At 37.4% G+C, this 13,711-nt stretch overlaps 1 protein-coding gene across 2 annotated transcripts in view; it reads right to left on the bottom strand.

Annotated features, from left to right (window-relative positions):
• Nucleotides 1–2,141: 2,141 nt before the first annotated feature.
• The window catches only part of pdlim2 (PDZ and LIM domain 2 (mystique)), an 82,592-nt gene continuing 71,022 nt past the window's right edge, over nucleotides 2,142–13,711 (bottom strand). For both annotated transcript variants that reach the window (XM_051117013.1, XM_051117014.1), the window contains exons 7-10: nucleotides 12,828–12,946; nucleotides 8,002–8,141; nucleotides 7,352–7,463; nucleotides 2,142–3,347 (exon numbers count right to left, since the gene is read on the bottom strand). In XM_051117013.1, the coding sequence (XP_050972970.1) occupies nucleotides 3,155–3,347; nucleotides 7,352–7,463; nucleotides 8,002–8,141; nucleotides 12,828–12,946 (564 nt within the window). In that variant the 3' untranslated portion in view covers nucleotides 2,142–3,154. The remainder of the gene's footprint in view (nucleotides 3,348–7,351; nucleotides 7,464–8,001; nucleotides 8,142–12,827; nucleotides 12,947–13,711) is intronic.

Below are 13,711 nucleotides of genomic sequence, written 5' to 3'. Positions count from 1 at the left end.
GAAAGCATTTCAGGATTTTTCTCCATATAATGGACTTCATTGGTGGCCAGATTTTGAACTTCCAAAATGCAGTTTAACTGCAGCTTCAAAGGGATCTAAATGATCCCAGCCAAGGAAGAAGGCTCTTATCTAGCGAAACGATTGGTCATTTTCTTCAGAAAATAAATTTTTTAATACTTTTTAAGCACAAAAACGTGTACCGCACAGGCTCTGGGATGCACGTTCACGACTCTACGTACTACTAAATCATATCGAAAGGTCACGTAGAATGTGGGCGGAACCACAGACCCAGTGTTTACAAAGCGAACATGCAAAGACTAAGAAAGTGCAAGTTTGTAAATGCTCTTTACAAACAAAAAGGTACAACCATGTTGCCAGTTTTTGCCATACTCAGTACACAGACAATGAACACGTGATTCGTAGCCGTGATGGGAAGTTCGGATCATTTTATTGATTCTGACCTTTGAGTCTCATTCAGCAAAATGAACAAATCTTTTTTCGAGTCATTTTGTTCATTTTAGCAAAATATAATTAAAATTTTACGTGTTACTTCCCTAACACATTTACTGTTTACACAAATGTTGATCACACTACAAACAAGACAAAACTATAATGCTATAAGAAACAGAAAAGATTCATTCATTGTTTACCTGGGTCTTTAATCTATGATTAGGTCACCTCACCTCTCTGACAAGTTTTCAGGTTTGAGTCGTTTGTTTATCACGTGACAGCCTCATAAGATGAAAGAACAACTCGAAAAACCCGAAGACTCGAAACAGGTGAACTAATTCCAGGACAGAACCTAATAGGATGTTGCGCATGTGCGACTGAACAAATCACTCCCCGAGACGACTCGTTCTTCTCGAGTCACATTGAAGATTCATTCAAAATGAAAGAATCGTTTAAGAACGACCCATTACTAATTCATAGCATCGTGGACACGCATCCCAGAGCCTGTGCTACACAAGCTTTTATGCTCAAAGTATGCCGCTTTTTATTTTTCAAAAAAAATGACAGATCGTTTCGCTAGATAAGGCCCTTTTTCCTTGTCTGGGATCGTTTAGAGCCCTTTGAAGCTGCATTTAAACTACATTTTGGAAGTTCAAAATCGGGGCACCAGTGATGTCCATTATATGGAGAAAAATCCTAAAATGCTTTCCTCAAAAACCATAATTTCTTTATGACTGATGACAGAAAGGCATGAACATCTTGGATGACAAGGGGGTGAGTAAATTATTTGTACATTGTTGTTCTGAGCTTCTAGTTACCCATATATGTAGTCAACAGTACTTAAAAGAGTGCTCTTACACTTTTTCACTTTTGAATTTTAGTTAGTGTGTGTAATGTTTGGGCATAAAAAAGACCTACAAAGTTACAATTCTCAAAGTCCACTCCAAAGGAAGATATTTTGTTTTTAAAAAATCTCTTTTCAAGAACTACAACATTTGTTTTCCATATGCAATGATGTCACAACACGGTCCATTAGAATATTATTAAAATAAGTCCCACCTACGGAAATTCTTATTGTCGGGGGGTGGGTAGCGACGAGGTGGGGGATTAGCCTAATTTTAGAGATGTGTAAATAGCCTGTATAAATAGCTTTACTTATAACGCAAGTTTTCTAAAAAAATGCATAAACTTGCACTAGAATAGGCTAGGCTGATCAGTGATGATGTTCTTTGATAATGTTCATGTTAGGCTGCTTTTAACCTTATGCTGGAGCTGGTTTCGGGCAAAGAAACTAAGTATGTAAAATAATTAAATAAATTAGCACTATAATATCATGTATCGGCAATCTCACAGGCTGACGATAGGACCCAACACTACTGTAGCGTATTATTTACTCACCCTCCATGCATCCTAGGTGTATATGACTTCCTTCTTTCAGATGAATGCAGTCAGAGTAATATTAAAATTTATCCTGGCACTTTAGAACGGCATAGATGGGCGTTTCTCTTCATCAGTCCAAAAAAAGTCAATAAAGTGCATCCATCTGTAATAAAAAGTGCCTCACACAGCTCCAGGGGGTCAATAAAGGCCTCCTGAAGTGAACAGATGTGATGCGTGCAAAATTGAAAAATAATATGGGACTTAAAACACAGTAACACAGCAAAACAGACAACTCACAATTTATCCAAATATCCACTGATAATCATAAAGTTTTTTTATTTGAAACGGAAAAGGTAAAGAGAGGCAACCCTACAAACACAATGTGAGGATTCACGATTCATCTGACGTATTTTATGCACAGATGTTTCAAATCTTTCGCTCTGATACTCCTTTCTCTTGCATTCACAGGAAACACCGGCGTATCTGAGCACGATCAAACATCTTCCACCCGAAAATACACAATGCAGTCAAAATGAAACATGCAACCCTGAACACAAACAAGTGCGTGCAAAACCCTCCGCTCAGTCCACATACAGTTTAAGGTGAAAAACAAACATATTTACACACAAATATCATAATTTCTTAGATATCCCTTATTTAATACAATGCAAATGGCAAATAAACTATGCAGAGGTGTAAATGCGTGCTTCTGTGTGGATGGAGGACTTGTGGATAATAGTTTCTTTTATGAAGGGAGAAATATACATCAAACTAAGAATCACTTCCAAGTAATCATTAAACCCTTCATTAACAAGTGCAAACTGAAATTAAAGCTGTTTGCAACTATTCACACAGAAATACACTAAGGAAACCAGTCCTGTGTGCATTAGCGCTGCTGATGCCCACTTGGTGCATGTATATGGAAGAGCTCTACAAATTTCAGCCAAAAAAAAAACTATTTAAGATAAACCCAAGTTAAATGTCTATTGAAAAACAAGCCATTTTCAAAGCATAATACAACATGTGGAAGTGGCAGGCAAATGTAGAAATTCAACTGTAATATAGAAATAGCACACTATAATGCAGACGCCCCCTTTCAAATCCAACAGATCAAAGCTTATAGTCTCAATTCGAGGGGTGTATAATAACTGGAGGAGAAGACACAACTGTGCTGGGTCCCAAAGCTTCAAGTGACAATATGCCAAATGCTCTATTTGGCTCCCACTGGACAACATGGCAATGACATCAGCATCTTCTCCCTTTATACTCGCAGCCAACCAGAGGAGTTGGAAGTGGCGTCAGGGGGGGCGGTTGATTGGGTGTCTCAGTGGTTTGGGGACACAACGTAGCGGTAGTTACTCCCGGGACCCTGGTATCTTTCTCTGGCGTGTTTCTCGCAGTACATTTTGTCCTCCACCCAGAAGTGGCCACGCATCTTTAGGTTGAGGCCGCATTCTGTACAAGTGTAGCACTCTGGGTGACGGAAGCGATCGTCTGTGATCCTCACGGCCTGTGTGCTGAAAGAGGAAGGAGATATAGGACTGTTAAAGTCATTGAACACAACAGCTTGGTTTCAAAACCCTAATGAGCTCCTTTATCTTCTAAAGGCTGGAATACAACACAACATTTGCCCACATTTTTGCCTATTTACAGTGCAGAAGAGTCAACCATAGTTGCTGAAAGGCAGACTTCAGGCCATCTGACTTGACAGATTTCACAGAAAATCATGACACAGACCATTTTTACCTTCAGACTGTGATTCCATCCAATTGGAGGACATGAAACATTTTTCATATTTTAAGACTATTTTAGAATGCATTGCTTTTGTGTGTCAAGCATCTTCTAGCATGCTTGAGACATGCACTTTCTGCTTAAAGAGAGTTCATCCAAAAATGAAAATTACCCCATGATTTATTCACCCTTAAGACATTCTAGGTGTATATGATTTTCTTCTTTCCGCCGAATACAATCTGAGTTATATATATTAAAAAAAAAAAAAATGTCCTGGCTCTTCCAAGCTTTATAATGGCAGTGAATGGGTGTTGAGATTTTGAAGTCCAAAAAAGTGCATCCATCCATCATAAAAAGTGCTCCACACAGCTCTGGAGGGTTAATAAAGGCCTTCTGAAACAAATCAATGCATTTGTGTAACAGGGTTCATACAGGTAATTCCAGGAATTTCAATGACTTTTCAATCACTGCTTTTTAGATTTTTACAGACTTTAATCAGACATCTCACTTATGGCTTCCATTTAAAAAAAAAAAAAAAGAGCTAAAAATATACTAAAACAAAAACAAACAAAAAAAAAATAATAATAATAATGAAGCACATGCTAAGTATTACTACTAAAGTATTACAAAGAATACTACACTTTTATTATTGTAAAATCCCGTTTAATTTTCTTAATGGATTTGTATTTGTTGATACTTTCTTCTTTTTTTATGTTTTGCTTTTATAACTGTACTGCCTTAATGGTTTGATGTTTTCTATGGTTTAAGAAAAAAAAAAAACAGAATAAACGATTTGCAAAATCGCTGCGAAATCCTGTTATGAAACAAATGATATGCGAACCCACACCAAAGTTCTGTTCTTAAGCAACAGATTTGCGAACCCGTTCCGCAGTTCTGATCTAAATCAAATGACTTATAGCATGGACTGCGAATCATTTGACTTACATTGGAACTTTGCATATCGTGAATCATTTGATTTAGATTGGGACTTCAAATCGTGTATCACAAACCATTTTATTTGAATTATTCAGTTTGCAAAATGATTCACAAACCCTCTAAATGATTTGCGATAGGCGATTTAAAGTCCTGATCTGAAACAAATAATTCGCTATCCAATTGGTGCGCTTCAAAATCATTTTGTGACACAATGGTTTAACTGATTCAGAGTCTCGAAAAGCAGCGATGCTGGAATTCAAAAATGAATGGGCTCTTTTAATGTGATCTGGTTTTTGCTAGTGAATCACTTGAAATGAATGATCGAAGTCATGAGTTTGAATTAATCAGAGAGGTTCCAGCATAAATGGCTCAATTGATTTGGCTCATCTGTTCATCTTTTCTTTTTTGTTAGTACTACTACTACTACTTGCTTAGCTCGACTGTTTTCTGACATTGGCTGAATTAAGCAAAAAGATTATGTTGTTTTTTGAATTGCGTGAAAAGATTGTGCTTATTCACAAAATTATTATTATTAACTACTTTATTGGACTTTAAAATCTCACCAGCTATTCATGCCATTATAAAGCTTGGAGCAGCCAGGAAATTTTTAAATAAAAATCCAACTGTATTCGTCTGAAAAAAGTCATCATATATACCTAGAATCACTTGAGGGTGAGTTAAATCATGGGGTAATTTTCATTTTTGGGTGAACTGTCACTTTAAAGGAGAAGTCCACTTCCAGAACAACAATTTACAAATAATTTACTCACCCTTGTCATCCAAGATGTTCATGTCTTTCTGTCTTCAGTCGTAAAGAAATTATGGTTTTTGAGGAAAGCACTTCAGGATTTTTCTCCATATAATAGACTTCACTGGTGCCCCGATTTTGAACTTGAAAATGTAGTTTAAATGCAGCTTCAAAGGGCTCTAAATGATCCCAGCCGAGAAAGAAGCGTCTTATCTAATGAAACGATCGGTCATTTTTTTCAAAAAATATTTTTTTTTATACTTTTAAAGCACAAAAGCTCGTGTAGCACAGGCTCTCGGATGTGCGTCCACAGGTCATTCTTGAACAATTCGTTAATTTAGAACGAATCTTTAATGTGACTCAGGAAGAACGAGTCGTCTCGGGGGAGTGATTCATTCAGTCGCGCATGCGCAACATCCTATTAGGTTCTGTACTGGAATTAGTTCACCTGTTTCGAGTCTTCGGGTTTTTCGAGTCGTTCGTTCATCTTATGGGGCTGTCACGTGATGCTGATTTTGCTAAAATGAACGAAATGACTCGAAAAAAGATTCGTTCATTTTGCTGAACGAGACTCAAAGGTCTGAGTCTGTAAAATGATCCGAACTTCCCATCACTGCTACGAATCACGTCTAAGTTCATCGTCTGTGTACTTTGGCTAAAAAAGGTAGAGTATGGCAAAAAACTCCATCTTATTTCCTCCTACAACTTCAGAATCATCTGACATTGTTGTATCTTTTTGTTTGCAAACAGCGTTTGACTTACTTGCACTTTGTTAGTCTTTGCACGTTCACTTTGTAAACACTGGGTCTGTGGTTCCACCTACATTCGGCCTGACCTTTCGACCTGATTCAGTATTACGTAGCGTCGTGAACGTGGATACCAGAACCTGTGCTACACGACCTTTTTTGCTTAAAAAGTATACACATTTTTATTTTCCGAAAAAAAATGACAGATCGTTTCGCTAGATAAGACCCTTCTTCCTCGGTTGGGAGGAAGGGCACAATTGAAGTCCATTATATGAAGAAAAATCCTGAAACGCTTAGATGACAAGGGGGTGAGTAAATTATTTGTGAACTGTTGTTCTGGAAGTGGACTTCTCCTTGTGTTGTGTTGTGTTGTTGTGTTTGGGAACAACTTAAAAGCCTTTAAGTGTACTTTAGTGTAAAGTTAGGTGTATGATTTCTAGTGTTTCTCTGTAACCAATTACGAAGTCGAAAGTATGGTATGTGATGCCTAGTGTTTTCAAAACTGCATAGGTTGTGTAGTGTATTTCAGCCTCAAGGCAGCATCTTAACTGTAATAGAATCTACAGTGACTGATTTGGTATGCTCTACACAGGCAGCAACATTGTATGCTACACAAATAGCGCTCGACACGTGACGTATCAAAGAACTGACACACAATAGATTCCACTACTATTAACAGAGGTTCTAAAGTACTCTTCTAAAATAAATGTTTAATGTGTACAGTCGAACATGTAGCTTTCCAAATTAAACTCCATTTTTATAGTTTGCCTTCTCCGCAAATGCGTATGAGGCTAGATTAGCATCTAAAACTATGAAACAGCTTTGTGCAGTGACAAATTAATCATAGTTCTCATATACTTCTCTCTTGTTCGGTTTATTCTGTCAGCAAACTTATGAGGTGCATCGTGGAATGCTTTTTAAACAGTACTGAAGTAAAATAGATTCAAAAGGCGGTACCTTTCAAAACAATGTTCTGGTGTCTAAAATGCTTTAAAGTGCTGTCTGGGTAGGCAGCTCACTAGTTTTTGAAGCAGCCAGTTTGGTCAAAGGTTTGTCAAAACAGACACACCCCTAAGTGTTTATCTCATGTAATGAAGGTGTTGATGTGTAATTCTCACAGGGTAATATAATACGAACAAATTAACCACAGAGATTTTGTCTCAATTGTACTCAATCGTCAACTTAAATAAATGCAAAGAGATGATAAGAACAACTCTTTCCTGAAGGCTTAGCATCACACACACAACACTTTTATCAGGTTACTGGCTCATTAACCGCTTAGGCAATCCCAGCATGCCTGTGCAGAAGACATACTGTGAAGTGTATGCAGAGACTGAGGGATTTGGGCGTTTTATCTTACACAATACTGGTGCTGCATTTTTCACAGGTGTGGTATTTCTGCACACCGGCAACAGAGGACGTGGTCTTGGAGGGGCTTGGCGACAACTTGCTTGGAAACCGAATGGCGGCCTCTGTGAAATGAGGGAAATTACACACCAAAAGATGAAACATTTAGTGCCTGGAGCAACATCCTTTCATTTCCAAGTCCACAGCCCACCTTTATCTGTAGAAGTTTTCAATTTATGCTTATAAAAATATGTGACCCTGAACCACAAAACCAGCCTTAACTAGCACTGCTATATTTGTAGCAATAGCCAAAAATACACTGTATGGGTCAAAATGATCGATTTTTCTTTTATGCCAAAAATCATTAGGATATTAAGTAAAGATCATGTTCCATGAAGGTCATTTACCATACATATATTAAAACTTAATTTTTGATTAGTAATATGCATTGCTATTTTAAAGGCAATTTTCTTAGTATTTAGAATTTTTTTGCACCCAAAATGTCCAAAAACTCACTTAATTTTGACTGTTTTTTTTTTCTGAAAACAAGACAATTTTTGCATGTCTAGAAAATCCTATATAGACAGGTATAGAAACAGATATTTTGGTTGACTTACAAACCTTATTATTAGACAAAACTAAAAAGAAATATGCGAGTCTCACCTTTCTCATCAGCCTCCAGCACCTCCTGCAGCATCTTGAAGGTGCTGGATTGGCGGGGAGCCGCACGCGATTCTTTGTTCTCCTGAATCATCTTGTACACCTCTGAGTCTCTGTCAAACTTCTGCATTGCAAAGTCCGAACTGAAAGAGAGAGAAAAAGTTCACTTGACACCACTTTAAACACGACACCACTTTAAACACTTGACACTCATAGCAGAAAACACAACCTAAAAGTGATGTCTATCACTGTAGTAAAAATTAAAGGGATAGTTCACCCAAAAATTAAGCCAAATGCTACTGTGTATATGACTCTTCTTTCAGACGAAAACAATCAGAGTTAAAAAAAAAAAAAAAAATGTCCTGGCTCTTTGAAGCTTTATAATGGCAGTGAATGGATGTTAAAATTTTGAAGTCCAATAAGTGCATATAAAGGCGTTCTAAAGCAATTTCATGTGTTTATTTAAGAAAAATAACCATTTTTAAAACTTTATGAACCGTAATCTCTAGCTTCCACTAACTGGAGTAATTTGGAGCCATGTATAGTACTTTTTATGATGGATTGATGCACTTTATTGAACTTCAAAATCTCAAAAGCCATTTACCGCCATCATAAAGCTTGGAAGAGCCAGAACATTTTTTTTTATATAATTTTTATTTTTGGGTAAACTATCCCTTAAAGTGCCTCAGTTAATACACTACTTCCATCTATGGATTATTTAAAAAATATGTACCCACACTAGTGTAATATTATAGAGGGATCAGTCCTGGTTTTGTAGTACAATAACAGATATGATTACAGACGCCTTTAAGGCAAAAGTAAAAAAATTATTCATGAAATCAGATGTTTGAATAGCCTTATCCTCTCACTGCAACTCCCTATGTTGGATAATGTCTGCTATGTTATTTTGAGTAAATAAAAGAGGTATTACACATGAAGGAAAAACGAAAAATTAGCTGTACACAATGCCTCTCCTCTTCATGGATAGCTAAGATCTCTGTACTAACTATAGTGACTAACCTATAATGTGGATTCAAGTCATCTCTGCCTGGTAAATCTCAGAAAAATGATATTTCCATCCAGAATATTACTATTTTCCATATTTTTCCCTCCATTGTTCTTCCCTTGCTCCTGTGGTTGGCCCTACTCTCTCTGAACACAACAATTAGCAGACTGTACTGACTGTAGGAAAAGACTGGAGGTAGAATATGTGAAAAACACAGTTTTTTTGTTTTTTTAACGGCAGGGTTAATAAGCTGATTAGGGTGCAGTTACAGTAGCGTCCAGCGAGAGGTTAACAGCTGCATTTTTATGCACTATCATAAACACATAGCTTTCTCACACACAAGCATCCTATTAATGCTTTCCACCTATTGGGCCATTGCCATACAGCCTGGAGGAAAAATACAGACATATGAGAGTAATTAACATTTTAACCACACACACATTTGTTCACTATTGTTCAAAAGTTGGAGTCAGTAAGTTGTTGTTTTACACATTATATTTAATACTCTAAATTAATTAAAAGTGACAGTAAAGTAATTTGTTACAACAGATTTATGTTGTAAATAAATGCTGTTGTTTTAACTTTCTATTTATTAAAGAATCCCGAAGCACAACACTGATAATAACAAGAAATATTTCTTGAGCAGCAAATCAGCATATCAGAATGATTTCTGAAGGATCATATGACAGTGAAGACTGGATCAATGATGCTGAAAATTCAGCTTTGCATCACAGAAATAAATTACGTAATAAAATATATTCTAGTAGAAATCTGTTCTTTTAAATGGTAATAATATTTCACAGTATTACTGTTTTACTGTACTTTTACTGTACAAGGCTGCAAATAAATGTAGCCTTGGTGAGCATAAGAGAGTTCTTTTTAAAAAAAAAAAATTATTACACTACATCAAGTATTGAATTTAGAGCACAAAGAGGTGGAATGTGAGGTGAAGCTTTTACTTTCTGAGCGAGCGCACTTCAGGACTGACAAACAAACCAACCGATGATGAATTTAAGGTGTCAGTGGATTGGATTGACCCAATGTAACTGCTCGTCATGAGGAAAACATTTACAGATTCTTTTTGACACAGTGGCCTTGTGAGGTTGTTGTCAAAACAAATGCTATCAGGATTTCTGCTGTGTACAAAGGCCACGACATGGGCTGAGAGATGATTAACCAAACAGCCAAAACTATCAAAGAACTGTTGACCAGACAAGAAGTGATTGTAGAACAGACGTAAAACAGAGGCAGAAAATTACACAATCAGAGATTGAGCATTTATTAAGTTTCTGGGTGTGGTTGTCACCAGAAACCCACTTGACAGCAAGCATGTCATAGCTGTCACGAATTGTTTGAGAGTGTACAGGACAAAAAGTGCATTTCTGAAACATGTCCAAGATATGAGAGAAAATTAGAAGTAAGAAGCATTTGGAAAAGCCATTACTGAAAAAAAAGACACTGTAAATCTCCAAAAAAAATGGCATGTTCACTATCTGTGCGCAGGCTGTTCAATGAGACATGCTTCAAATTGAAACCAGACTGAGAGTTTGAGTTTCCCCTTAAAACTCTCCCAGCACCTCTCAGTTCCCCGCAGGGTTGTCGCCTCAATTCACGGGACCCAGGACAACATTTTTATGGGTGCACCGCCTCCACCAATACTTAAAGAGTGGGTTATACCATAGAGGACCATAGTGAGCCCCTTGTCAAAGGACAAGGTGGTCCCCTCGTGCTCCGGTGGAGATGCATGTTTATCCCTATGAAATGTCCAGTTCATGGTTAAGACAACAAAGTATTAAAACATGCATAGAAAGAACTTTTCATCAATCTTCAACCCCCCTCACAGCTGAGCTATGATTACAATCTTGCTAAACAGGCTTCAGATGGAGCAGTGAAAACAGTCGACAGCATCATTACATTACAGCACTGAGAACAGAGAGCAGCGCTAGGCTCACATTACGATATTTCTTCTCCCCCTGCGAACTAGTCTGTCATTGCTTTGGAAGTTCAAGGAAGATGCCTGAATAGTTTGGACTTACCTCAAGAGCAAACAAAGACCAATTCCTATCCAACTAGTTCAACTCTTGTTGGCACAACAACAGAGCCTACGGTGACAACTGCACACACACATACACTCATCCAAAACTACAGCAAACACACACACACCTCTGTCGAGTCTTGACGAGACATAGAAAGTTGAGAGTTTCAGTCTGAAAGGTGTGAGTTCAGGCTGCCTCCTATTGGTCGACAGCAGGAAAGGGGTGTGGCTACTCAGTTTGATATTTTCTTATTGGCTGAGCAAAAAGGAGGTGGGGTCATGGGTGTGTAGAAGAGGGAGAAGGGTGCAGAAATTAGAGGCAGAAATGATATAATCCTTTTCTAGAAAGCAAGACAAAGTGAGAGAAAAAAGAAAAGAAGAAAAGAGAAAAGAAAAAAAGAAACATTTTTGGGACACCAACCATGTTATGACTCATTTAGACATCTGACATAAAAAGCCAAAATAAATCTGTTCTGAGAACGGGTAAAAAAAACAGAATCTAAATGACTTCACATTACAGAATCTCACAGCTGTACGGAAATAACCCTAACCGCAGGGCTGTTCATTTAAATGCATTAATTATAGTGCCACTAATATTTAAAAAAATAAATATAATAAAAACCTCAAGCAATTAATCATGTCACCAGACTTAACTTTCTTATGTTTGTATGTTCTCTAGAACAACTTTTTGTCTATTCATTATCTCGTCTGCCACAATAACAAAATTAAACATATAATAACAGAAATTATTTCCATTTTAGGACTTTTCTTAAATATGGTATGTAGTTTGCTTGCATATTTTACAAATATGCAATTAAAGGAGAAGTTCACTTCCAGAACAAAAATTTACAGATAATTTACTCACTCCTTTGTCATCCAAGATGTTCATGTCTTTCTTTCTTCAGTCGTAAAGAAATTATGTTTCTTCAGGAAAATTTTTCAGGAATGTTCTCCATATAGTGGACTTCAATGGTGCGCCCAAGTTCGAACTTCCAAAATGCAGCTTCAAAGTGCTCTAAACGATCCCAGGCGAGGAAGAAGGGTCTTATCTAGTGAAACGATTTGTCATTTTTTAAACAAATTGACAGTTTATATACTTTTTAACCTCAAACACTCATATTGTCTATTCTTTGCAATGTGCATGCATAATCTGTGTAATCCGGGTCAATACAGTTGGGGTATGTCAAAAAAACTCCCATCTCGCTTTCTTCTCCAACTTCAAAATCATCCTACATCGCTGTTTTGCTTTTTTTTTGTAAAAGGACGTTTGATCATCTTTGCATGTTCACTTTGTAAACACTGGGTCGGTACTTCTGCAGCAACGTAGGATGATTTTGAAGTTGGAGAGGAAAATAAGATGGGAGTTTCTCAACATACCCTAACTGTATAGACCCGGATTACACAGACTATGTATGCGCTTTGCAGAGAACAAACAAAACGTGCGTTTGTTGTTTCAATTTGTTTAGAAAATGGCAGATCGTTTTGCTAGATAAGACCCTTATTCCTCGGCTGGGATCGTGTAGAGCACTCTGAAGCTGCATTTAAACTGCATTTTGGAAGTTCAAATTTAGGGGCACCATTAAAGTCCAGTATATGGGGATAATTCCTAAAATGTTTTCCTCAAAAAACAATTTCTTATCGACTGAAGAAAGAAAGACATGAACATCTTGAATGACAAGTGGAGTACATTATCAGCAAATTTTTGTTCTGGAAGTGAACTTCTTTAATTTTGTTAAAAATATGACAACAGAAGCCGCATCTATTAAAGGTAAATGTCTATGTACGCACCTGCGTCGAGGGGAAATAGGCACTTCTCGGTCGATGGGGCTGTGTGGAGAGTATCGTCCTGGTGGAGTTGGAGTCCGACTGGACACTGAGTTACTGCGGAAATCCATGGAAGAGATCTCCTAGAGAACACACAAAACAGAAGACGTCATCAGCTTCAGAGTGTCAGAATAATGCAGTCTGCAGCGTTAGCTGTATCAACCCTAAATATGTGAGAGTCTGCATGCACAGATGTCTGAAAAATCCCAGGATCTTCCCACTGTCTCATACCCCATGCTGAGGCACCTGCAGTTGCTTAGAGATTGTCTGGGGTTGAGCAACCTTGCATATGTGTGTGAGCACAGTCCAAAGGCCAGAAATATTGCCACCCTTAAAAAAAAAAAAAAAAATCCAAATATTTTGGAGTGCAATGTGTAACCAACAACAGAAAGTGGTTTTCATCAATTGTATAGACCATTCAGCAACAAATGAACTTAACTGCTTCAATCCACCCACCCATTTTTTCATAATCCAAATAAATCATAAACAGTCTCTCAGAACATGCCATTCCAGATTTCTTCCTACTATGACGTCATTGTAGATAAAAACTCCTGCCCATTTGTGACAATCACTGCCCTATAAGCAGCCCGCCATGCTTTCCTGCTGTAGTTCCAGTTGTAGTCCTGTCACTTTAAAGTTGTGATGAAACAGAAGTAGCGAGTGATGTTTTCTTGTGTATTGTGATGTAAATCTGAGAGAAATTGATTGCTGAAAGAAAAAAAATACAGGGCAGGGACTTCTATTTGTTGGATGTTGATTGGATTAAGGCAGATGAGTCTGTATGAAAGGGGCAGGGTTTAAGTGGATTAAATGATTGGAGAAGTACAGCATACACATCACAAGACAGA

This window comes from Labeo rohita, chromosome 8 (assembly GCF_022985175.1).
Source record: "Labeo rohita strain BAU-BD-2019 chromosome 8, IGBB_LRoh.1.0, whole genome shotgun sequence".
Classification (NCBI taxonomy): Eukaryota; Metazoa; Chordata; class Actinopteri; order Cypriniformes; family Cyprinidae; genus Labeo; species Labeo rohita.
The sequence above is the reverse complement of the archived record's forward strand: the minus strand, read 5'-3'. Positions and strand labels throughout refer to the sequence as shown.